The 27,279-nt window shown below is 39.7% G+C and overlaps 1 protein-coding gene across 2 annotated transcripts in view; it reads left to right on the top strand.

Moving 5' to 3' along the window:
- CDK6 (cyclin dependent kinase 6) overlaps window positions 1–27,279 on the top strand; it is a 130,261-nt gene that overhangs the window by 74,112 nt on the left and 28,870 nt on the right. For both annotated transcript variants that reach the window (XM_075492829.1, XM_075492830.1), the window contains exon 5: window positions 25,148–25,257. In XM_075492829.1, coding sequence (XP_075348944.1) covers window positions 25,148–25,257 — 110 coding nt within the window. The remainder of the gene's footprint in view (window positions 1–25,147; window positions 25,258–27,279) is intronic.

Below are 27,279 nucleotides of genomic sequence, written 5' to 3'. Positions count from 1 at the left end.
CTTAATGTAATGGTATTTTCCTTAATTTTGTGTACATATTTATATTGTGGCTCCATAAAATGAAAACCAGCTTGGAAACATAGCTTAAAAATTGGGAATGTTTTACTGGTTTCCATTTTCTTATGGCTATTGCAGTAGGTCATAATAGTCACATACTTCAGCTGGTATAAATCAGCATGGCTTCATCAAACTAAGCCAATTTATAAGGCGAATAAGAGAGTGTGTCTTTAAATCAACAGTGAATATGTTGCATTTGGTTTATTTTTATTTTATATTTAAATTTTGTACTTAATTGTCTTTTTGTTTCTCTTTCACTGTCTGAAGCTGCTCAGACACTGTTGCTTTGAAATGAATGGGACTATTTATGTTAATAAAGACACAGCTGGCACTGTGTAGATTCAGTGCTACTAAGCTATGGATAGATTTAAGTGATTTGTGACACTAAAGACATCCTGTACCTTATGTAATTTAAACACCAGAAGGATTAAATAAGGAGGGGCCTGTGCACGGTATCAGTTCTTGTGGGAAAATATGCTTCAGTGACTTACTGGCACTGGGTTTGGAATGTGGCATTTAAAAGTACCTTTTTACAGTGGGAAAGAATTTGGTCAAGAATAAATAATCTGACCTTGTTAAATGGACCAAAGTCTGTGCGTAACCTAGTCCCAGAAAACTAGTTTTCACCAGTCTGTGAAAAAAAAAAAAAAATTAGTTTATAAAAAATGCAAGTAGATTCTCTAGACAAAAAAAATATGTAGATGGAACAGAGTGAAAAATTCTACTATGGACTTCTCTGGTTTGTGGGAAGTTGGCTATGAGCTTTAAACATGGTTCGAACCATGATTTCAGAGGACGTTAAAAGCAGACAGTGTCATAGACTGTAGTCAGACAAATTCAAGTCATATATGGGATAAGTGAATAATTTTCAACAGAAATCAAGGCCATTTGTATTACCATCAATATCTGAAAATGTAAAAAACATGAGTTTGTAGTAAAACTGAATTTATAGTATGAGCTAAGTTTTAAACACGAAGCTTGGTATCTCCAGACATAGTCACTTGACTAGCAAGGATCCCTTGATACAAACGAAGAAGAAGTAATGTGGAGCAAGAAAATAACTCCATTTTGGTTGTAGCTTCAATTTTTGCTGATGGCGAACTGGCACGCTATTATTGAATCTCCATGGTATGAAATCCTAGCTTCAGTGCAGTCAATGGAAAACATCCTTTTAACTTCACTGTGGCCAGGATCTCATTCCAGGTTTTCATATTCTATTTGAAAAATACAGACACTTTCTCTGAACAAATATTCAAGCTGCTTTGGAGGAGTGGAGTATACAGAGAACACCAATGACCTTCAGAAATGGTATTGATGTAAGTGCCTATCCAGTTCACGGGCTTTGGCCACAGAATTCTCACAGGTACTTTGTAGAATTCAACGTCTTTTTTTTTTTCCCTAGTGTTAATAGAACAGTGTCAAAATAACATATTAAAATTCTGAAGGCCTTGCAGGTGATCCATTTTTTAATGCAAGAGTGGATGAAAAATCTTATGAAGTTTCAAGAATATGAAGTAACACTGAAAGACATTGTTGAATAATACTTTGAGTACATCATTTAAAAACTATAGTAGCCAGTTGACATCCACTAAAGCAACAATCATTGCTGCATAAAAATGAAAATGTATCCATAACTGCAGTTATCAGCAAAACTACTGAAATAGTAACATTTCCATGTTATAAAATTAAATTTGACATAGGCAATAATAGATGCTACTGTTTAAAAAGCAGCATTAGATAAACAAATGAATCGAAGAAAAAACAATACATTTGCATCAGGTAAGTTCAGATTAAAAATTGGAAACCGTGTACATTAGGTTTTGGCAAGTTTGGATTAAAAGTCTGTATTAAGCCAGAAAAGAAGAAAGCCTCTCTCAATGTAAACACTGTTTTCAGATTTTTATAGTCAATGTAAATATCTTCTGAACTTAGCCTGAGTTTCCTGAATTCTGTCTCGCTCTACTTTGTGTTTACAACATCAGCTATATATTTACCCTGCAGAGATTTCTTGAGGCCCTAGAGGGGGTGGAGTTCCCACCCTGCTGTGAGAAGGCTCTGTGCATATTCTATGTATAGTCACACATTCGACAGATTGGCTACTGCACTGCTCCAGTATCAAACTCTCAGGTTCTGAAAATGGGAGTCATACGCTGCTAACTCTGAATGTACGCACAGATTTATCCCCTTCTGTAGTCTTGGACATTACCACTAACTCACAGAAAAGCAAGGACAAAAACTACAAATTCTGTTCTTAGAATTTACAAGCGATGATACTTTTTTCCCCAAACTTTGATTTTTTTTTTTACTTTATCTGTACATGTCCTCATTTCCCTTCTATTCTGAGTGATGTTTGTCATCCAGATCTGCCTGATAGCTCCAGCCCTCACCTTTTTAAAGAAATGTTATTATCAAGAGTGGATTCACCAGGAAGGGATTAAGGAGCTATTATCTCCCTTCTCTACATCATTAGTGTGCAGGATAGTGTGCAAATACCAGGTTGTCTGAGAGGGGAACTGCTATGCATATGCAGAACTTACTTTTCCTGCAGTTGATACACCACAAGGGTAATTTGACCCTCACACTATTAGCAAGTAAAATGCATAAATCTCTCAAAAACTCTTAGATTCATACCAAACTGAGGAAGCTATTAGACTGACTAGAAATAAAAATGTTCATGATAAGTGGATGCTAATTCTTATATATAGTGAGTATTCGATATCACTATGTGTATTGTGTCACTCTTCCTCCTAGGTACTCCACTAGTAAGTTTTTCTTCTTATTTTTCACACCAAAGGATGAAAAAAAGATTTTTTAAAATAAGAGAACTATGAATATCTTCCCGTATCATAGGCATGTACAATCAAAAATAAGCAAAATACCTGAAGCTTTTTAATTAAAAATCAAAGAGATTTTTTTTCCTCTCTACCTTCAGTAACATCGAAAGCAGTGGTAGTAGGCTACAGTACACAGATAACTAGTATGAAAAAATGGAAGGCCTGTTATACTTTACCCTGAAGAACAGCTGAAGGTGAAGGGAACCATGTATTTTGTATTTAATATGCAATGAAATAGGCTCTCTGTTCACTTGCTGCTTTCTATGAATTTGAAGATTTTAATACAGTTGATATCCTGGTCTCAATTTTCTTTTTCAGTGTTGCTAGTCAAATCATCGTGACAGAGAAGCTTTCACCTTGTACCTTGAGAAGATGTTCGCGTTAGATGTACATTAATTAGATTAATAACATGAATAACTCAATAGACAGTAGCTGTAATTGAGCCCAGAAGTCTGAAAAGACAGCATGAGTATTGAACAGACAATCATATCCGTCGGATCTAACATTTTCTTCTGAGGATTCCCTACATGTCCTTTAGGTTCTGGAACCCATTTGGAGGAGTGAGCACAAACCTCTCAATAATTCCTGGTGAGGTGCATGCTAAAATGGGGAAGCAAAGCCCTTTAATCCTGATTGAACATTCATTTCAGGACTGAAATGTCCTGCTCTGAACACTGCTTTGGGTATTTCCAAGAATTAAGATGTCTTTTTAAACACCTTGTCCAAGTGAAGAGCTCAACAGAACTCTTCCTGCATGCTTCCACCACAGTCTTCAGGAAATCTCCCATTGCATGGCATGTATATGGATACATATGGCATTGGGACAGTATTTACACTGTAAAGGATTCCAGAGTTGGTCAGTGGAACTTAGGATGATGGGCTGTAAAATAAGGGAAGTTATAGGACCATCCTGTCAGGATAAGGTCATTCAGAGAAACTACGGATTTATGTTCTGACATCAGGAAAGAACTTGTCTACAGTTAAGTCCTTGCTGTCATAATTCCCTCAGCAGAAATGATTCCTTTTGAGACTCCCTCATCATGGAACAGAACATCATTGTGTTAAGAGCTGTACAAACTTGAATCGAGACCTAGTTTTCTTTCATAGCCTTTTTTGAAGACATTTTATCATATTATCTATTTATGGCCAAACATTATATTTTTCCACTATGATAAATTCCTAGTTAATATAGTAATTCTTCCTATTAGTCAACATAATTATTTTAATCCATGATTTTAACAACATCTCCTATTCTTCAGAGGAAAGATTTCTTTATGTGAGTGTGTTACTCTCCTTTGATATTTGTAAGCATCTGTGTGTAGTTACCCATATTGCTCATCATTCTCAGGGTATTATCCTCTCAGGAATGTAATTTAAATCCATGTAAATTAAATTACTGAGTTTTTACATTAGTATTCAAACTTATTTGGTCAGGAAGTAAAAATGGAGAAGTTTGGAATTGTAGGAGGAGCTTGACCTCTGTTACATCTTTAATGTCTTGTCATAAGTATACTGTAATTTTTTTTTAAATTGTAGTGTTCTGGCTAGAATACAGACCATCCAACCTCTTTCTTCGAATTCTGCTTAGCACAGTTCCTAACATCTTTGTTTCCCGCAAATACTGTATATTTGATGGCACATCCCTAGCAGTCTGTGTAGAGTACATAGAGGGAGCTAGGAGAAAAGAGAGCAAAAAGAAAGTGAGGAGGCATAAAAAGACTGGGACAGTCATTGCATTGACAGGGAAAATGATGCCATACCAAATACAATGACAAGGATTTTTTTGTTGGGTTTTGCTTGGTTGGGTTTTTTTAATTTCTTGTTGCTTTAGGCCAAGGAGTGTTTGAATTCACTTTTATTTCCAGTTGCTTCTTTGCCTTCTGGACAGAAGATGCTACTTTTTATATGCAAGCAGTTTAATTTGCCACATAGCTGAAATTCTTTCCTAGTGAATATATGAAATATTATACCCTGAATTTGCAATTAATATGACAAATGACATCGGTTTTGTTCTATTCCCTGCTAAAGGTGCTTCACAGACAGAATCGTTCCAACTCAATTAAGTGCTATTTTAAAACTAAGTAAAAGACATTCCAGAAACTTTTTAAGTCTTGCCCTCATCTAAAACATCCTGACTTGTTACATTATCTTTGTGCCCACGTGGCCACAACAGAAAATCTCTTGTGCTACTTTCCATTCCTATGATGGGTTGGTGCATGAACTAATCAAAACCACTAACATCTATGTTGATCACTTGCAGACTTAACATGGCAGTATACCTATTTAATAAAAGAAAAATGAGTGAAGTTCAGTAACATTTCCTCAGTTGCCATAGAAACCATTGCATCTTATATAGGATACTTGACTGCTTTCGGGCCCTCATCCTTAGATATGCCAAGTGGATTTCTGTGAGTTCTTAATGTCCTCATTGCCTACTGAAACTGCAATCAAAATCAGGCAACAAGAACTTAAATGCTGCGACCTGAAGGCACGCAATTTCTATCTTAGCTTCATCTGCTCAAATTACAACCTACTACAATTCGATTCCTTTGAACGGTCTGCAGAAACAAAGAGGTAAACTATCCACACGGAAATCAGGGCCCCAGTTCAGTGTGCTGAAAATAACTCATATGGTAGGACCTTACAGCGTCAGATGCTTTCCCTGTTAATCAAATGCACTTTTTGAGTTGTGGGGAGCAAAGTTTTACATCACGTTAGCCAGTTCAGCATTGGTCTAACCTCAGCTGAAGAAAATGGCACCGTTTTCCAGGAAAGCAGAACTGACAAAGCGCTGCCTATGCACCTAAGCCTGCACAGCCAAAGTCCCAGCTGACACAGTATTTTGAGTCATATGCTGACCTTAGTATGAAAGGGAACTTCAATTAGATGTCTATTGTGTTTTCAAATATAGAAGAATGGCTTTGTGTTCAATGGATTACCCCACTGATTAAGACAAGGAAGCAGATGCTGCAAGGGCATGTAGAAGGAAAGAATTTAATTTCTCCCATTTTATTATAACTCAGAATCTATTCCACGTAGCAGAGCAATTAATACATAAAGTAAAAGCCCACAAACATATTAGGACCATGAGAATTTCCCAATAGACAGAGGTACCGGTACCTATGTATAATGAAACTCCCAGCACCTTCCATGTCCCAAAAAGCAAATAGAAAGGATGGGGGAGGGAGGAGAATCATAAAGGGAAGTCTTTTTATTTTCTTCTTTTCACGTGAAGGTTTATAATTAAAGGGGAAAGTAAATTAATTACATGAATATTAAAAGGTTACTCTTCTATTCTAACATTTGGTCACAAGTTGTCTAATGAAAAGGAATGCAGTCTGGAGGGCTGCCATGCCTTTGCTTCTTTCTGCAGAGGGCCACAGGCTGAAGCAGTGATTGTGCGTGACAGATTCTGGGAACAATGAGCCTGCGCACAGATCATCCAGATGGAGCATGCTTTTCTAAATTACACCAACAACAGGGTGGCCCACAGGCAAACAAAATAGTTAAACAATACATAATAAAGTTTTTATTTGGTATTTCCTGTGAGCCTCTGCCAGTTGCCAGGGAGTGTACTGTATTTTTCTTTTGCTGTATTAATTGTTGACCACAACTGGCAAAGACCCAAACTAGCAGGGACAGATAAGGGGGGGAAAATGGCATCTGGACACTAAAGCCTCAAGTGTACTGGGAAAAAAAAGCACAAAAAATTACAGCATATATCTGGAATTTTCCAACTAACGATGTGCGGATGTGGTAGCGCTAGGGAAAAAGAGCCAAACTGAGCCTGCTTTGTTCACTAAGAGAGGCCCCCCTGTAACATTCCTTTTAGCTGTGCATATTTTGGCTTCAGTTGTGCAGTTTTAACTATATACTGTGTATGGAGCAGTTCAGTTGTTGCTGCATGAATCTAATGATTTTGTTACAAGGAAGAAAATGATGTCAATGCATATGCATTTTTGTTGTTGTGAGATGTTTAAACAGAGGCTGTGTTTTAAATGTTAAATTATAGGTGTTAAGTTTTCAGAGGGAAGAGGGAGAAAATTTCATTAAGTACAACCCATCACAGCAACAGCTGCAAGGAGGAGACCCTCAGTGGCAGTGAATGCTGCCTTTTTGAACTCATCAATGAAATCTGTCCTTACAGTTATCTGGTTTAGGGAAAAGCCCACAATATAGCATTAACACTTGGATAAAAACAGGAGGCTGTATAAACATGCTAGTTTGATACTGTTTTTCTATTTTCTTTGTCTTTATAAACAGTTAAGGTATTGGCATCTTCTTAAGGAAGTTTTATACTCCTGATTTACTATACACAATGTAGTAAGTGATTTTGCTACTACTAGTGCACAGCAAAGAAGAGAAGAAACGAGAATAGGTTGCTGTTATTTTCTTCTACAGGTAAAATAGCCTTGCAGATATTAGGCAGCCTCTCCAAAGAAGATGAAAGTTGGTGTGAAGACTATCAATATGTATAGAGAAGAGAACCAACTGCACTAGGCAGTGACAGGGTTTGCAGCTACAGCAGGTCTGTAGTTCAATTGATGGAGAAGAAATTATTGTTATGAGCTTAAATTGTCATATATTTCTACAGCATTTTTGGATGTACTCGGACCATCTTCCAGTGCCCAGTGGCCCTTGTTGCCACAGGCTTGTTTTCACTTCCCAACTCACATGCTCTTTCTGGCGTTAAGTACTTTGTTTTTTTCTTTGTTTGTGTTTTTGGTTTTAGGGCAGATTTTTTTGTGATTGGTTTTAGCTGCAAAATATGGAAGTAATCTATTCCATTATTTCTTTGTACATGTGCAGTGTTCTTTGTAAGAAAAGAAAAGTATATAAAAAAATGGAATTTCTTCACTTGGCATTATATTCATATGCACACTGGTTATCAGCAGGGCTGAACCTATGGATCAGTCGCATAGATTTCTTCAACCTGAGCTAGCAGATTATCTGGCTGTAGTGGATGGCTGTCATAAGCAGCTGATTAAACTAGAAGAAGGCAGGATGCATTGCCAGTGGATTTCCCAGATTCCCATTCATCTTCCAACACACAACTACTGCTATTCCTTCCTCTCAAACCTGTATTCCTACCTTTCCTCCAGCCCAGTCTCCTCTCTCTACTAAATCTAGCTCCCACCCCAAATCCTCTGTGAAGTCTGCCCTCCCACTGGGCTCCAGACATGCCCCTCACCAACTTCACAGTCTCCACTACTTTCAGCTTCAGGCCTTCCTCAGCAGTCCCCATCTCCTTTAAAAATTTTTGTCTGATCCCAGTATCACATGCCTTACTAGTCATTTTTCCTTCTTCTTCCCCCCCATAGCTCATAGTCTTCTTTCTCACTCGGTGTCAGTTACCTCAACTCTCCAAACACATTCCCATTCCTCATTGTTCTTCAACCCAACAAGGGGATGCCTTAATCTCTTCTCTTAATCTGGCTTTCATACCCTCTTCCCCCAGTGTGTCCAGCTATTTTCATCTCTGTGGCTGAGTCTGATAGGTTCCTCTTCAAACATGGGATAGACCATTTATAGAGTAACAGGCTTTCTGCATTCAGTCAAAAGCTTGAGATGCCATGATGTCCTGCTGAGCCCCCTGGAGCTGGCCTGAACCATGCTCGTTGAAAACAAAACCTTCTGAAAGTGCAATAATTATACATTAGTATAAATCCTTACTGAGCATGTGCTGTTTTTCAGATTTATGACATGGCCAAATTTGGAGCCACGTTTTCCAGGACAGCAAAAGGCACCTCCTTGCCATAGAGGCCAAGTTCCACAGCCCTTGTTCCAAAACATGAGGGCACCAGAGCTTCTCAAAAAGAAGGTCACCAGAATTTGAGATGGGCAAACCATGTATTTTTTCCTAGCCTCACTCATGGAAACCCCTGTACGGCTTCAACAGAAATATTCCAATAAAACTGAGTATGTTCCAGAAACATCCAGCATGGAAAATGTTATTGTAATCAGTGAAATTTTGGTGACGTTAAAAACTGCTGAAAACAGGGTCTTATACAGATAACTTCAGTAACAGGCCATGCTAGAAGCTTAAATGTATTATATACGTGCTGCTTCTGATGGTTGTCCCCTACTAGAAGGAATCTGCAGAGTTCTGAGAGAGTCTCAAAGGACTCTTTCTGTTTCCCTCAGTAAAAGCCAACATGCAAAATCACTCATTTTTTACTAATATATGTGCTGTTTCCTATGCATGGATCCCTTCTTCATACCATTATAACCAACCATTGTGTATCCTACCACATGTGGAAACTGATTCTTACTCACTTTAAAGACCCTCTACACATTTCCAGTCCCTAATGGCATCTATAAATGTAATTTATTCACAATTAGGGATATCAGTTAGGAACAAGCTGTCAAAGTGGTGTAAAAACACTAGATGAAGAAAAGGGTCAGATCGATGGTAGAGATGAGTATGGCTAGCTACTGATCACTGGCAGGCATGAGACTCCTTAAGTCCCATTGAAGTCAGCAAAGTTCAAGAGCAGGTCTATGCTTAGCAGCATAAATGCACTGATACCAAAATTCCTTTCCAAATTCCAGATTCGTCTTTTTCTCTCACAAAAATGAAAAATCATATATTTGCAACCTAGTGAGCTACTATTCATCATAAAATATGTAAAACTTCACTGGAAGTCAGATTAATTAGAATAGGCTTCATTTCCCATAAGTACACTGGTTCCTTCTCCAGTCAAGGACAAGGCAAGTCTTTTCAACTTTGAAAACGAAGCTGATTTATAGATCACTTATTATGGGAGCGGCAAGTAATCTACTTTGTACTTGCCTGAGATGTAATTGATTAAAATTACATTCGTGCCTCACGTGTGAGCTACAACACATGGCATTCTTGTGTACAGCATTTCCCGGTCAACTGTCATTCATCTCAGGTCCTAGAGACAGGAACGGCAGGATGGTTAAGAGTGGTCATCTGCAGTACTCTACATTATTTTTCAGCCTGAAGATTCCACTCCAGAATTGTTTTAAGAAATACTGTGAGTCTCCACATAATTGATTTCAAGGCATGTTGCCAGACTAACACTTCAATTATTCAGAAGAAGCACTAGAGGCCTCTTTTATTGTTGCTGATAACACCTTCACTGTAGCTGAAAAGATTTCAAATCCATTCTGGTTTTTTCATTAGTTATGCTGTTCACTTCTGTTTTCCTTCTGCTGGATTATGCTAATGGGTTATTTTAGTCTTGTTCCTACTTTGTTTCAAACAAGTTTCATTTTCAGATTTTCTTGCAGTAGCCCAAACAAAACAAAGTTTATGCGGTGTTTAAAGATGCTTTGTAAATAAAAAAGCTTAAGAAGGGGTCATTTAGACCCATGTTTTGTACAAGCTTCATATTACAAAAACTAACTTGGTCTAAATTCAGCCTGAGAGTATCCTTCTAAAAACAATCATACTGTTAGCTCTTGAAAACACTTAGTTTCTGATCCCATAATCATTAATGATTTTAAACAGCAGTAACATAACCTCATGATATTAGCAAAAAAGAAAAATATTCTAAACTAAATACATTCTTTGTTTGCCATCATAAAAAATTCCTTTTCCTTGCAGACTGCCACTTTCCTAGAAAAAATACATAGTTATTTATTAGATGGAATTGTATACTCTCTAGAAAACATAGGTTATTTCTAATTTCTTGTTTCTAAAACTACTTTTTAAAATACTAACAATTAAAAACAGGGATAGATCTAAATATAAATAATTCCACTGTCTGAAGATGTCTTCCTCTAACCACCCAGAGCTTCCTCTGAAATCAGTAGGAATTACATGCGTATTTGGAGTTAGGTTGGAGCTTTTTATGAGATGTCCAGTTGGCTTTTTTAACACAGCTTAATAACATTAGCCTTTTCATGCATGACATTTTTTGCCTCAGAAGAATAGATGAGGTCCTATCAGCTTGTTCTGTACCTTCTCTACCTTTAGGTTTAGACCCTTAGACCATGCAACAGCTTTAGGGACTGTTGATCTGTGTCAATCCCAGAGCTGTTGGCACTTGGGCTTGGTTTCTCTGCAGAAGCTCTAGCTTCTAGCACAGCTTCTCTCTTCTCTCCTCCTCAGCATCCACAGAGCCACGCATTGAAGGATTTCCTGACCGCATGAGGATGTTATTTAAAGGACTTCCTCTGAAAGTTCATGGAGGAGGGGTAGGATGTTGCTGTCCCTATGTAGCTGTTAATGCGGTGAAAAGTTTTCTGGAGGTGGCAGGCACTCTTATTCCCTTGCAGGGGATGTGTAGGGAGATTTTTGCATGGAATGATTGCTTCTGAGAACAGATTTTTGTGGGGAAAAGGCATGGACAAGCATCATGATGATGATGGGGAAACATATATAGACTATGTAACTGATTATTCCAAGGTCAACTGGTAGTAAGGTTGATGTTATTACAAGAGCTCTTGGCTCCCGCTCTGAGACCATTAGAACATTTACACTAGTTCTTGAACATTAGTTCCCATTTGATCTATTCTCCATTTTCAAGGATGGATTACATATTGCGATAAAATTTTAGAAGGCCTTCTTTGTATGTCCATTTTTATCATTTTTATAAGGACTCTTCCTGAACAGTTAGGAGCCATGGGTGATTCACAGAGCAGCAAAAGGGATGTGACACAGGGGGAGACCTCCTGAATATTGTATTTTTCATTCTCAGGCAGGAGAGGGTCAAAACCTTTTAAGGCAGTAGATCTCCATTCCACACCGGATGCTCCCTTGTGGTGTATCTCCATTGTGCCAATGGCAGTTCAGCTTGTCTTCAATTTTAAGTATCATTCCTCTCCCGAGGAGACCTGAGGAGAAGGTATTGCCACTACGAACAAACAACATTGCTACTGATTGGCCAGAGAGAACTAAAACATATCTCTGTAAATTGGATGTTTCCTTCTCTCCTGGTTGTGAAACACTCAGTGTTTCACAACCCCTGTGCCTGCAAACTGATGTCCATTGCCTGAAGCTGAGAACATTCACTTTGTAACATGCAGAACACAGCTAAACCCAGTTCTGGACTATTAAAAATATATCTCAGTGCTACAACTCCAACAGCAGATGCAGAGTACATGTATTAGCCCACGCTGCCTTAACCACTGCTGAAATTGGAATCTGTCAAACAGATGCCTGGAAGTGGATTTGGGCTCTCAGAGAAAGTGTTTCCTCTCTAAGGCCTCTATGCACACAGTGTGCAAGGGGTTAACAAGGGAACTACTTTGAAAACAGAGGCAGAAGGTCATTGGCGGCAACAGCAAAGACTCCTACAGCCTGCCATGGAGAGCCTTTCACCCGGCGTTTCCCACCCAGGGGATTGTAAACATTGGCTCGCAGCCATGGAGCCCTACAGAACTTCTCTTTACTTTCAGCGTATACATTTATACATCTTAATGGAAACTGAAGCACAGCAAGTTATTCCTGCATGTCCAGAAGGAGAGAGGGAGCTTCTGTTCAAGTTAAAGAGATGAAGGAAAGAGCCATTACTCACGCTGGAATTTGAAAACATAGAGATATGCTTTTTTAGTGGTACTTCACATGTAGCATAGCTGCTGTTCTCAGGCAAACTTTCTCAACTCACAGGAATGTGTAGAATGCTGTCACTTAATCAGAATCCAGAAGAGCTCTTTTATCTGCCATTTGTTAGTAACTAGCAATATTGTTCTTATCTCATTGTCCTTTAGCCTGATGCAGTGCCCTCAGACATGAGAACTTGTAACATGAAAGCACTCATTACCTTGAACATTCCTGTTTGTATTGTCTTAAGCTATTATCTCTTTCACTTAAATAAGATGCTTTGTATCAATATTGAGAGACATGAGTCATCTGTAGAAGTCTGTTCTACAACATCATTTTCACAAATAGAACATTTTATATTTTTATAAGTCTATAACCATCCTGGAGTGATCACCTTCAGTGATCTAGACTAATTCAGATCTTTTTCATCCAACTAATACAATATGTTATCTGTAATTAATTTCCCTTGGAATCTGGCTTCTTGAAAATAGCATAAATTAATCATACAAGCTTTAAAGTTAAAATAGGGAAATAAAGCCTAGCAAGGTCTAGTATTGGACCAACTCAACTATAACATTCTGGTTTTCTGCTAAATCTTCGGATTCTTAATATCCGTTTAGAAAATCCTGTAGCATTTATAAGTGGAGGAAATTTTCTTTTGGAGTCTTTAAAAATCTTGGGCTTCAGTTTGTACTGTGAATCCTAAGTTTTGGCTAGTGAGTAGTGTATCAAGTAGCAAGGGAGGAGATGTTACTTCTTTCTCCACAGAATAAAACAGAGTGCTGTCTTCTAGAGTTTTTATGAGTCCCATCCATTAGAGTCAGAGAGATGGAATACAATCTGCCTGGATCCAAAGTAGAATCCAGCCTGGTTAATGTAATTAATGCCTGCTTTTATTTTTATCCAGTGATGGTCTAATGTAAAATGCATACACATTCCAGAGAGCAGTATCCAGAAACTCAGCTCCTCGCCCCTTCCAGCTGATTGTTCTTAAGCATTCAGCTACTTTCAGACACAGTCTTGCCCCATGACTCATATACTCCTGGCAGAATAGTGACTTGGCTTCAGCAAAGGCAAGGAAGGAGCTGTCACCCAACAAACCCCTAGCCTAGTGGTCAAAGTATTTGCTTGGATGTAGGAGGTGCCAATTAAGTCCCCTTCAGGCTGAGTTTCCACTTTGAGATTAACATAGTAACATCTGTACACAATGTTAATGTGGATGCAAACACGTATTGCTTCCACCACCACTCTTAGTTACAGGCTTCACCAGGTAGGACTCCATATGGACTTCTGTTGAGAACATCCAGATATCTAGGGTATCTGTCTGCCTAAACATGCATCACACACCATAGAGCTTCAGCTGAAATGCAGATGCTTGTTTCTCCAGCACAGGCCTTTCTAATGTGTGTGACCATCTACACTTAAGACCCACGGGCACTTTCAGACTAAGAGGAATTTGATGAGTAAAGATGCCTACAAAGCTCATAGCCTTGGAAAGTCAGCAGATTGTGCCCGGCATTTTATTGGTCTTAAGCTCACAAAGCTACTTAAGTGTGAGATTCAAACAGCCTGAAGACTCCACTTAGTCTTTTTGTCCTTTCTGTCCAGTCCTTGGTTTTGCCATGAAATTACATGTCTACAGCAGGTCCTTGTCCTGCTGATATTTACATCAAAACTCCACTAATTTCTAATGATCTGTGGTATGTTTATGTATAAACACATACACCTATCGATATATTGCATCCGTATATAGAAAGTTCATATTTTTCTTTTTTTCTGGAACCCTGTATATTTCCAAACCTCTTTTCTTATTTGTTTTCAGAGAGGTGTTTCGTGAGGGTTTTGTTTCCCAAATGTAATTTCAAAGAGCCCTTGAAAGGCGTTTCATAGGAGCTTCATCTTTATGGTATCCTTTACATTTTTACTTACTTCAGTTTAAAGCCGTACATTTATTTAAAGGCATAGTAAAATCTACTACATTCAGTGTCAAATGTAGAACAGATTTGCAGTGTTTAGAGTTGCCCAAATTCTTTATGCCATAGGTGTAGGAAGGTCCAGCTTCATATCAGCCATCATGGTGATAATAGGATTGAATCTGTGCCTTGTGAAGTAGTGAGGGCAGGTACATTCCAAGAGGAGCTTCTACTGCAGAGAAGCTGCCTTATTTGCAACCCTGGGTTCCCGTTGGGTTTTGCTGTAATACAGGAGGTTTAACTGTAAGCTATTGCTTCACATGAGCATCACTGACAGATGTTGCTCCACCAGCCCTTTTATATACTATACCAGGCTGTCAATGAAATTGGTACTTTGCCTCCAGGCCCCTACTCAGGCCTTGCTGGAGTCTGTATTACTAGGAGCATAAGTTTCCACTTCCAACAGGGGCATCACAGCTCCAATCTAATTTGGAGAAGGAGAGCTGTGTGGCTGTATAACTCTATATCAGGTGCTGTGGGAGCTCCCACCATACCACGCCATGATGCTGGAGAAAGGTTACAGCTCTTAGTGCAGCTGGTAGATGAGTGCTTCTCCTAGGAGTTGATGGGACACAGAAGTGAAGAGAGCCCAAAGTTACAACAAGAGTTTTTAACAACTGTAGCTAAAATGTAGTAGAGATATGAAATTTCTCCTATGTATCAGCTTTATAAGTTATCCAGACAAATATCTTAATTTTAGATGTGCTAGAAACTACTCTTGTCCAAATCAGACATTCAGTATAAAAGACATTTGGAGAAATATTTTAAGATTAATTGGGACTGAGCTTATTTTACCTTATTACACATTCTGGGTAAAGATCAGGTAAGCTCTTACTCAGCAGCTAACCGGCTCATGCACATATGTCCTCTGCACACCCTGCCATATGCAAACAAGGTACACCTGTCTTACTTGTATGCCCTGATTGCTATTTGTAGCCTTACTTTTCTATTCAGCTCTGGCCATTAACTCAAAGCACAGCATTAGTTCATAAGTTTCATTCTCAACTGAATGAAAACAGTATCTTGTAGAAGTTGTTTGCACCAGGTTTCCCCTTTTTTAGAGTCCCAAGCTGAAAAACTTCATTTTATTCATAGTAGTCTGTAACAATTCAGGATCCTAACAGAATTCTGTGTTAAACTCTGACCCAGTGGTTACATTTGCCTCCAAATGGTACGGAGTATTTCTTTTTGAGAGTGACTCATTTTTTCAGGTCAATTTTGATGGTCGTGCTTCATTAAAAACTTTTTCATTCCACCTTCTTTCTCATCTAAAAGCAGCTGTAGAGTCCACGGTAAAGCCTCTCACCTAGAGAACTGGCAGTATTTAAGCCATTCTTTGAGGCAGTATTTGCTTTGTGCATTGGCTCCTTTTGTTAAAGATGGCTTGAAACAGAAGTGGGCCCAAGTTCCATGGGAGAGAGGTCTGTGGTGGCCGTCATGGTTTTGCTTTATTTAGGTCTTTTCTGCTCAGAACTGAAGTCTAACAGAGCACCCCAGGAAGTGGGGAGACCTTTTTCTATTAACCAGACTCTGGTTTTCTAGTAGCAATGGAAAGCTGGTCTTCATTATAAAGCCAAACCGTAAGTGGTAAAGGCTCACATCCTCTAGTCTAGCCGTGATGAACTCAGGAAGAGACCAGGCAGTCACAAGGGCAGCTTCTGGGGATCTCAGCATGGAGCTGACCATGGTTTGGTCCTTGGCACAAGTTAGAGCTACATGTTCTCCTTCTCCCAGGGACTGGGCATAAGTGATGTGAGAGACTGTAGAAGAGCTGGATTCCACACAGCGGGAATATGTGGGGTGCTAGATGAGTTGGTTTTGTGGCTACCTAGGGACATAGAGTAGAGCAAAGCAACTGGAACAAGGCCCAAGATCTGGTACTAGAAATTATGACTGTTCCCTCAGCTAGCTAATGCCAACAGGTGACTGACGTGAGTGGAAACGTGCCAAATTGCTGCAGCCAGATCCAGAACAAGACCTGTATTCCAAGGCGCAGTCACATGCAACCACATTTTTAATGCTTTGTTTCTTTTGGTATTGTGGAAGGAATTCTCTTCTTTCTTATAGTAGATGTTTGACTGGATCGGCATAAGAAGCCCATGGTGTTTATTTCTTTCTGCCTTTGTGGTTTTTTCAGCTCTGAGATAGATTATTAGAATTTGCTGTTTCGAGTATTAGAAGAGTATTAGAATTTGCTGCTACAAATTTTGTTTGATTATTGAGTCCTGAAGCACGACTGAAGAATGGCTACTTTTTTTTAAAGCCTGTCACTCTGTGTTGTCAAGTATCTCTATAGGTAAATACATTGCAATATCAGCACAAGCCTCACTGCATGCAAAGCTGACCACTTCTGTAAAGAACTGGGCTGTCCCATATTCCATAGAAGGCTGCTCTGCAGCTCAGAGACTAGGGCATCATGGTTTTGATTATAATACACAACAAGCCCTGGCAAGTCTTTCATTGGCTTTCGTGGGCTCTGTGTCAGTTATGGCAGTGTTGCTGATATTATTTTTGCTTCTTTCTTTTCATATAAAGATAAAACACTTTTCAAGTGAAGTCTCAGGTAGTGTCTCAGAAATGTTCTCTGTATGGTGTCAGTAGAGAATTCTGTGAAATATTCTGCTTAATGGAAACATATTTCCTTGTATTAGTTTTGAGGTAAGTTCTGAATTATCACTAATGGTTGAAAATATTACCTCATCTAAGAGCCAGTTTTCCTTTCTAGTAGCTGTTGCACACAGCTGCTTAGTGCACAGAGACTTTTGAGGTAAAAACCACTGAATGTAGGTAAAGTATCTTCCGCTGGTGTTTATATACACACGCATGATGTGCAAACACACACACACACACACACGCACTCCTACTGACAACGGATGTACCTAGAAATATTCTTCAGCAGCACTATCACATTGGGTTAGGTGGTTCTTCCTAGAAATAAAAAAAGCAAAATTCTGATTAGTTTTGTATGTATAAACCATCAAAGAAATGAATGGCTTCTTTATTTATCAAGTCATCTTACAGTAGATGCTAAAACTTGCTTTCTTCAAAGCAGAAATGTTTTAGCATCAAAAAGAGGAGATCACATTCTAAAATAACAACTTGATAGTGGGTGGTACATGTGATCAGGATTTGTGTCTTCTATAAATAGATAATATTTTGCTTGATGATTTAACTAATGAAAAAATAACAATCCTTCCACTTTTTACAAAGCAGTTAATTAATCTTGAGCCTAAAATGAAGACAAATGTGAATAAAGAGATAAAATTGCTATTACCATGTGCACTTCATGAGACCCATAGCACCTGAAAGGATGTAATTTTTATATATGTTAAACCTTTTGTCAAGAAATAAAGTGCTTTCTAAAAGCCACCAGGGTAGTTTGGTTCACTTTTACTTTAAAAGGGAAACTATTTCAATGTTTCTATAAACAGACAAAATATAATCATCTTTCTCTAAGAAAGAAACGTTCTCTCCAGCCGTACCTATCTCTGCGATGGAACTGAAGACAGTTACATAATAGTGGAAGAACCACTACTCAAAAAAGAGATTAAACAAATATAATTATTCAGGCTGATATTATCCCTGGAAACTAAAGCACATTGTATAATGTAGTGATTATTACCTTCTCCATCACAGTTAGAAATAATAATAGGTCTTCAGAGATAGATTAAAGAGAGTCTTAGGCTTGCTTTATAAACGCAGAATGCTCAGCAAATGATTTAAGGATAGTGGTGGGAAAATACAGTAAGACAGTTCCCAGCAAGTAAAGCAGACACACTCCTCTTCCAAGCTAGGGGTGAAAAATATGTTGAAGTCCTTGTACAAAGGCTAAAAAGCCTCCACTACCATCACCTATCTTGGCCTTATTATACCTTTTGGACAGGCAGGTTTTGGAAGGGCTGTCTGCCCCTGCCAGAGGTTGCTGTGCAGGGTGCAATGAGGCATCATCCCTCTCTCCCTTCTTTATCTCCTTGCTGCCCCGCTTCCAGCACACCCCAGACTACCCCTTCCCTTGGCTCCTGGGACTCACACACACACTCACACACACAAATTTTCCCTATATGGCACAGGTGTGCTCTGCTCCCGCATGTCTTTGGGGTGTCCCCAGGGGGCGTGGAGGCGGAAGGGGCGGTGGGGAATGTCCCCACTGCTGGAGCGGAGCAGCAAGGGGTGAGCCCGTGTGCGAGAGGGCTGGAGGCGGCCGGAGGTCTGCCCGCACAGTGCAGAGCCGGGCCACCTTGGGCTGCCCGGGGAGGCACAGAGCAGCGTGCAGGGCAAGTGTCAGAGGCCGTGATCCTGCAGAAGTGTCCTCGGCTCATAACTTAGTGTCACCTACCCTCTGAATTGCCACTTCTGCCCCGCTCAATCCTGGTTGTCCGTCACTATTCCAGACTGCAGGTGATGAAACATGATTCTTTCTTTTCCTAAGCAATTTTTAATATTACATTGACTTCATTTTAAGTAACGTTACACTGTCAGACCAGTGAGCCATTTTTAAGCATATTAATTTAAGAAATTACATTTCTTCTTTTCAGACTCTGTGGAGATTCAGCACAGTGTTTCTAGCAAGTGAGAGGGAGGTGTGCTAGGGAGAGAGAGTCTCTCCGCAGCGGAGATTGAAGCCAGGCTTCAATCAATATGCAAGCCCGGATTTTTAGCCGTCTGTAATTCTGTCCTCTCCAACTAGTCTGTGGTGAATGTGTCAGGCTTAGTCATACAGCTGAGGAGAAATTTCTACAAAGTTTGAAGAAAATTGTGCAAGTCATTTTAGAGTCCCAGACCTGAAGAAGAAGCCATGCAGTAGCAGCTCCATAGTGAAGTTGGAAAGATTCCACTTTAAATCCTCCTGAACAGTTTTGAAGCGATAGATTTTTTGTGAAGTTGGGAGACCACGAAGCAACACTAAAGAGCTATATTCTACATACTGCACCATATATTCTATAGCTATGTTCCCTCATTTTTAATCAAAAAGAAAGGACAAAATTAAATGGGAAAGAGTCAAAGAGATGCCCCAAAGATAATGTGAAAGCCCTGTTAATGAGAACTGAACAAAATAACTGAGTTTAAGAACCATGTTAGGGAACTTAAAGAAAAAATTTACAAATAATCTTCCATGAGGCTGAAATGCTTTAAGCAATGAAATGAGCCAGTGTCTAATGGCAAATATAATTAACAAAATCAGCACCAAAAAGAGTACAGTAGAAACCACAATCACAAAAGCAAAAGATTTGGAAGAAGATTTTTATTTGGATTCAAGGATACTTTGTATGAATTTAAGCATCCTGCTAATTGCTTTTGTGGCATGATTTCTATGAAAGCTAATATTTTAAAAGGTTTTATAGGCCTCTTCAAAGTCCCCTCAGAACTAATTAGAGTAGAATTAATCTCATCCAGCTTTAGATGTCTAAAAGGAAGATGTCTACATGTGGGCCAGTCAGTTAGATTCTCCTCATAGATGGTAAGCAGTTGCAGCATGTCTTCCTCTGACCGGTACAATGCACTTACGGTAAAATAAGATCAGTTGCTGGGTGAGATGAGGAGTGGGCCATGCCTCCTCCACCCCATAGCCCTCCTGGAGCCCCCTCTGAATCAGCAGAGATGAGGGCAGCATAGCAAAATGCCTTCTCTCCGGAGTGAAAGGAAGACCCGGGGCCACAGCGTGACTCACTGGCTAGTAGATTAAAGAGTGCCAGGAAACATTCGTGGGTACTGGAGCTCAATTGTCTATACTGTTAAATTATTAGAATGGTTCCTGGCATGGTTTCGAGTTATGCCAACCAGCCTTTCCCCAGACAGTTCCTAGGCACAGTTAAGCATGGACCGAAGACCATTCCCAATAAGCAGTTTGCATGCGGTCACCTTTTTTGGGAGGCTGAGAATTTAGTAATATGGACGTAGGCCACTCTGTGCCTGTTGGTCTCAGTGCCAAAGGAACATTTCCTGTCCCATTTAATTTCCTAGCACAGACATAGCCGCTGTGTTACAGTCTGATCCCTGCTTTGTTCCTGTAGCTGTGCAACTGAGCATTGGTCTGTACTTAAAGTCTGTGGCAAACCGAAATGTAGTCTTTTGTGTCTATGTTACTCAACCCCATCCCTAAACCTCTGTTTGTCTTTGTCTTTTTTGAACTGTATGCTATTCAGACAGCAACTATATTTGGAAAGGGCTGTGTATTGTGCAGATCCATTTAAATTAAGCAGTTATCCAAAAGTGAAAATCTGCTCTGTAAAGTAAATGGAAATTAAATGAGACTGACACAATGCCTAGATCTTGTGTTTGCATTGCTAGTGAGCAGATACTTACCACTAATTTGATTTTTCATCAGAAACAGATACCACGAAGTGCAGGATTGAAACTCCTGGGGCTAGATGGTCCCAGATAGCAACATCTGTCAGGTATAATAAGGCAGAAAGCTTTATTTCAAAATAAACTTCTCTTTCTTTGTATGACTGTAAATGCAGCTCTCCCCTTGCTTCTCACTGAGCACGTTTCCTTCTTTAGGGGGTCAGACACAGCCTCAGTAGACTTTTGCAGATGTTCCTTTCCTTTCTAATGCCTCCTAGATACACATTTCATTTCTTTTCATCCTGAAGTGCTGCCTAAATCTATTGACATTTGAATTGTTAGAAGCAGTGATCTGCAGCTACTGATATCATTCGTATCTGACATCATCCCATCTTATCTGGGTAGTGGAAACATAAAATGTGCACTGGAAAAGGAGCATAGTTACTCCTTTAGGTACATACTCCTTCCAGTGTGTGAATTATTCTCAGTCTTTTCATATGTAGTTTAATCTATGAAATGCAAATGTCATAGGGTATCCTCAGGACAGGCAGAGTGGGCTGAGAAGCTAAAGGGGGAAAAGGAGCTAATTTGGCCCAGGAGCATTTGGAGGCAATTGGAAGAAGAAGGGACCGGGTGTGAAATTCGGGGGTGTTTGAGGGTGCAAGGGAGCAGACGGGGAACGTGAGGGAAGGCAGAGCACATGGGACGCAGGGGGCAGCAGGCTGTGTCCCCCGGGCGTTCGCAGATAGGCAGCAGGGGGTTCGGCACGTTCGGTGACACTGTCAGGGGGGCCACTGGCATGTGGCAGAAAGGCAGAGGCAGGGGAGAGGAGCCAGGAGGTCGGGGGACAGCTGGCTGGTGTAAGAGCGGAGCTAAAGAGGCCAGGCAGGGTGAGGAGAAGCGAGGAGGGGGCAAAGGAGGGAAGTTTATTAGATGAGAAGATTAAAATGCGACGTGGTCACTAAAGCCTGCCACCTCCAAAGTATTTAGGAGTCTTGCGCTGAATTTAGGATCTCCGTCAGCATGTGAACGCGAACCCCTTTTCCTACAGAGCAATCACCACGTGCCACATTGTGTGTGTCAGCTTTTCAGGAGAGGCAGAATTTAAGTGAAATGTACCGATGCAGGCACTTGCTTTTTTCATCCTAAAAACGGGCTTTATCAAGCAGCTCTTGATGAAGTGCTCTATCTCTCAGGGAGAGCTCATCTCACTGGTGGTGTGGCTTTACCTAAGCAAAGCATTTTTTCATTCTAAGTCAGAACTGTGCTAAAGAGGAAGCGATGATCTATTTGTTCAGCCTCACCATATCCTGTCTTCAGAATAATTTTCATTTCTACTTATCTGCAAATGTTAATGGAATGTCCACAAATATTTTCTTGGTTTCTATGGTAAGAGAAAGAGAGTGTGAAACTCTGTGTCAAAACCACTGCATCATCTGCATCATCCTGTGCTTTTCAGGAGAAGACCCTGACCACTAGAGGAGTCATCTGTGGCATTACTTGTGTACAAACTGACATTTGGTACATTTTGATCCCTTTCAGGTTCACATTTTGAAACACAGACTTGCATATTACAAACCATAAAGGTTACTTGGTCACTTTTATAATTACACAGCAACGACAGAGTATATCAAAACAGCTCAACACAGATTACTTCTTCTTTGACTATAAAGCAATCAGGCATTTGCTGGAATTTAACCGTAAGACTTTGGAAATCTTTTTTTTTTTAAGGGTTTAAGTTTCCAAAATACTCAGAAGTAAAATCTCCCAGTCCCCTGTGTACGCATGCATGGAGCGTAGCAGGGTGCAAGTGCTTGGGGAACTGTGCCAGTAAGTGGTCACGTGGGGGAAGCAGCTAACGTGCTGCACGCTTCCGCAGCCTTCTGAAAACAGCACTGTTCCCCCTGAGCGAGCACCTGGGCACCGGCCACGAGCTGCAACGCTCCTCTCAGGAAAGGAGCAGCTGTCCTGTGCCGCATTTGCCTGGAAAAGGGGCTTCGGTTTGGGGCATACATTGTCAGAAGTAATCAAACTGTCTCACAACCATGCGTCCCCCAGACCTTTGCCTATGAGAGTGCAGAGCCTTAATGTGGCAGGGCTGGTGGGATTGGGGAAAATAAAGCGCCCTTTCACTCTGTGTGAGAAGAGCCGTGTGGATCTCAAACCAGGAATCGTGAGGTTTGGTGGTATTCCCGCAGATCAGAGATCACACAGCTCTTGCTCCTGACACTGCGCCCAGCCACTGACGAACAATAGTGGGTTGAAATTGTTCTATCAAATTTCTCAAAGCAACGTTTCTTCAATAAGCTTTTCCACAAATGTACTGAGAGAATAAAAGTGCAGATCAGCTTGAGAGGTATATCTGCATCAGGAAAAATATGTATGTGTTTTAGGAGGAATTCTATCTGACTCAGATAGGGCAGCTCCAGTAAAAATCCCTGACCTCCAGTTACATTTGTCTTCTTTCCCTGGAGTGAATCTCTGAAGAAACTTTTCTGGTTTTTATAGAGAGAAATATTTTGGAAAAGCATCACTGGTATGGTACCAAATCAGGAATAAGACAAATGGAGTTAAATAATGCCCAACTTCCACACAGGAATCTGTTTCTGTGGACAGGTATCTGGAATTCTAGCTTGCCAGCGCAGTACTTTGCACTGTGTTATTGAACTGTTTCAAAGACAAATTTTATGAATAGAGATCAAAGTGTTTAAGAAGACTGTTAGCAAATATGACCACTTGTGCAAATATCCGTGAAACTCCCTTCAATAGCCATTCAGTAGTTCCAAAGGCTGTCAGGGCATGTAATGATTGTAATAAATGTTGTATTTGCTTTTGTTTCAGCTGGCTTTGACCAGCAAATTCAGCTGATTACTTCCATTGTTATTTTTGCTTAGAAGACAATTATATTGTTATCATTAAAAAACCCCACTCTTCTTACACATTTCTTTGTGCTGGTTTGAAATTCAGGATTCACTCTCCTAGTTAACATAATTTTAAAAGTTATTTTCATTCTTATCTTTGCACTTGTTTCTTTTCAGTGTTTTTGCTTTGTTTCATGCTCCTCCTGAATGCTGCATCTCCCACCTTTGTGTTTGTTGGAGAAATAAATCAATAGTTGTTGAGACCCTCCCTGCCCCCAGATGAATAGTCAGAGGTTTAAATTATAGCACACACTAAGAAAATATTGGTATTTAGCTAATGATCCTGTGCTGTTATGGCTGGATTATAACTGTATTGAGGAGCAGGATACTCCCATGGCTCTGAGATAATATTCTAGCAACATAATAGCTCACACAAGACTCTGAAGAATCTCCTTGTGTTCTTCTGCAAATACACTGAAGATACAGTCAGCCTCATCTGTATTTGGTCTACTTGTGGGAAACAAAAGGATAAATATAAACTGTCCCATCTCTGTTGTGGGTCCAATGTGCAGTACTAATCAAAGTACATCAGTGGAGCAGTGCCAGTAGAATTCCCACTGGGTCTCTCCAACATGTTGTGACATGACCACCAGGACAAGAACAGCCTAAAAGCAGACGCTTTACGTGGCATATGTCCCTGGGAAAGAGTGTATCATTTGGAAATAAATCATGAGAGAAGTTAGTGCTGATCTAACCAGCAGCATGTGGGCAGAGACAGTCACACAACTATAAAGGTCAGGAATCTGCCAAGGATCCCTGTGCTGTGTTGCTTAGTTGAAAACTGGCAGTTTAAGGTACCTCTGTGTGTGAGGAGACCACAGTGGACAGCACTGAATGCCTTTGGTAAGGGACAGCTTTTGGGAGGGTTTGACTCAATCTGTATCCAACTGATAAAAAAATAAGTTATAATTTCTTCAGTTTCTTCAGAGAGAACTTTTGAGACAGGTCAGACACGTTTACCCAGGTTGGCCCAAACACTTGAGCTAACCCCATTTCTTTTACAAAAAATAATACATAAACTATGAAGGGCTTAGGACAGACATGGGCTACAGGTTCTGATTTGTCCTATGGGTAAACCCACAGTATTGCCTAGCTTATTTGTTTCCAGTTTGGCTCTGGTGACTACATCTAAGGGGTCCACAAAAGTTGTTTAAGAAAAAGAGGCCTTGTTCAATAGACTAACATTTGCTCTATGGAGAGCCCACATCTCCACTGGAAAGTGTTTGGGGTCTGTAAGTTGCAAAAACTTCAAAAAGTTGTTCTGGCAGTGTGCTGTGATATCACACCAACGCTGTACTCTGATATTGTAACTTTATTGTACCCTGAACGGCACTGTTCTTGACAAGAAGTGGTCTCACTTCCCGACTCATCATCACTGCAGCTATCCGTACTGAGATTTTCCATACAGGACTCTTTTCTATGCACTGACCAAACCAGTTTGCCCTAATCTGTGAGATTTTACAATTTGGATTAAACTAAATGGGAGCTGTATACACAACACTTAACGAGGTTGTAATTCTGTAGCTAAGCATGCTCTCTCTTATGTTCCTTTTTGCTTTACAGGTTGTTACTTTGTGGTATAGAGCTCCTGAAGTTTTGCTTCAGTCCAGCTATGCAACACCAGTTGATCTTTGGAGTGTTGGCTGCATATTTGCAGAAATGTTCCGTCGAAAGTAAGAAATACAGTTTTATTTTCTTCATGTTTTTCATTTGAAATTTAAAAAAATGTGCAGAAATGTCTGGTACAATACACTGGATCACATTTATATTGGAAAGGCCTGATAGGATGTCTTATTTGCAGCGCAAAATGTAAATACCCATTGCGAATTCATGCTTGTTGCCATCTTGGAGTCTTTGTTTTTTGATGGGAGTCTGCCTCAGCTCTTGGTAAAGCCTGTATAAGCATTGTTGTATTCCTGTTACACCTGAATCCAAATGCAGATTAAAGTGGGCTAGAGAGGCTATTGATCAATTTGAGTAAAGCTGGATTCTGGAAAGGATTTACCCTGAGGAAGACAGGGCATGGCAGTCAGCAGAGTCTTCTTGCTCCGGAGTTTGTGCATTGGAGCTCATAGTCCCCTCTTGGCATATTTGAGATCTCAGAAGTCACTATAAAGTTGATTTCTAGAGGTAGGAAAGAGAGGTAGGGTTTTTTTTAAGAATAAGCTATTTAGCCTGAGTGTAGGGTAACAGAGATGTTAAATGTAGTCTTTTTTTTTTGGCTGATTCGATTAAATTGGCTATCAATCAGAACTGTCTTGCTACAAAATATTACAGCTGGATGCAGATGAGTTGTGAATGCAAGAGGAAGGCTTGTGTACTGGTCTTTCCCCATGGGAGAACACTAATATGGAGGTTGTGCCGCGTAGGGTGTGGAGAGGAACAAACCCCCAAGAACCTTAATGAGATAAATCTGTCTCAGTATTAACCCCATCACGTGCATTTTGGTTGAGCTTGCTGCAAAAAGTGCATGTTGTCATCACCTGGGTGACCTCCATGTAGAAACTGTGTAGCATTCTGTAACACTCGCTGTGAAATCAAAGAATAGAAATAAAGAAAATGTGAAAGAAAATGATAAAATGGGTGGCCTAAAAACCAAAATCAGTATAATTTACAAAGAGAATCCATACTGCAAGGGCCTTGAGAAACAACTATTTAATTTATACAAAGTGAAGTTCAAAATACTAATTGAAGTCTTGCAAAATAACTTTGGGATTCTACTACTTATTAGTGTTAGTAGATGGAAAAATCATTTTTCTTGGGCTTCTTGCCTGGTCAAATGGCCTGGGTAGAATTATTATACTCCACCCTCTCTGTCTCTGACTCAGAAATGAGGTCAGAAAATGAGAGAAAAAAAGAATGTGGATATTAGGAGTATCAATTAAACCCTCCATTGCAAACTTTTAAAGATTTAGTCTTATCCCATATACTGCCAGGTTTACAATACCATTAAGCCACTGATATTTTTTCTGATTTAAATAGCAGAGTCAAAAACTTCATTTTAGCATTTGGAATAAGAGTGATACAGGACAAACAACTGAACACAGATCTTTATTACATGCTCAAAACTCTCATTTTTTTCTCATTTAATTTGCAGTATTCTGACAGATAAGAAATACTGCCATATACAAGCACCACCAATTTAATTTTATTTTTCCTTTTATGATGTATGAGCCTCACTGACTCTCCAAATCCAACACAGTAAATTAAATTAGAGACAGTTAATTTTTGTTTTTTTCTACTTGTTTACAAATGCAAATATTACATTAATATTACAAAATCAGAGAATTTTTTTTTTTTAATGGAAATGAGATCTGACTTCAAGCAGAGTTTGATAAAACCGGGACTTCTATTATTCTTGCCAAATGCAGGGTCAGTCTGACATTCTCAGTCCTAAATTTGGGAGACTGTCAAAAGCTGTAGAGGTCAGGAATCTGCCAAGTCTGTATGTACTATGTTGTTTCATTGGAAACAATATGACCTACACATACTTCAGTATACAAGCATGATTTGGAAGACTAATCTCAAGGCTCACTGCCATAAAGCTACAATGAACAGCACTGAATGCTATCTCCATGGCCTGCTGTATTGGGTGAATGTTGCAATACTCTCTGTATGATATATGTTGTCTTGCTGATTGTCCTGATGGATTGCAAAAGAAAACCCATGTTACTGTGACCTTGGTAGCAATAAAC

This window comes from Mycteria americana, chromosome 2 (genome assembly GCF_035582795.1).
Source record: "Mycteria americana isolate JAX WOST 10 ecotype Jacksonville Zoo and Gardens chromosome 2, USCA_MyAme_1.0, whole genome shotgun sequence".
In the NCBI taxonomy this organism is placed as follows: Eukaryota; Metazoa; Chordata; class Aves; order Ciconiiformes; family Ciconiidae; genus Mycteria; species Mycteria americana.
This window is presented reverse-complemented; position numbering and strand designations above follow the sequence as displayed.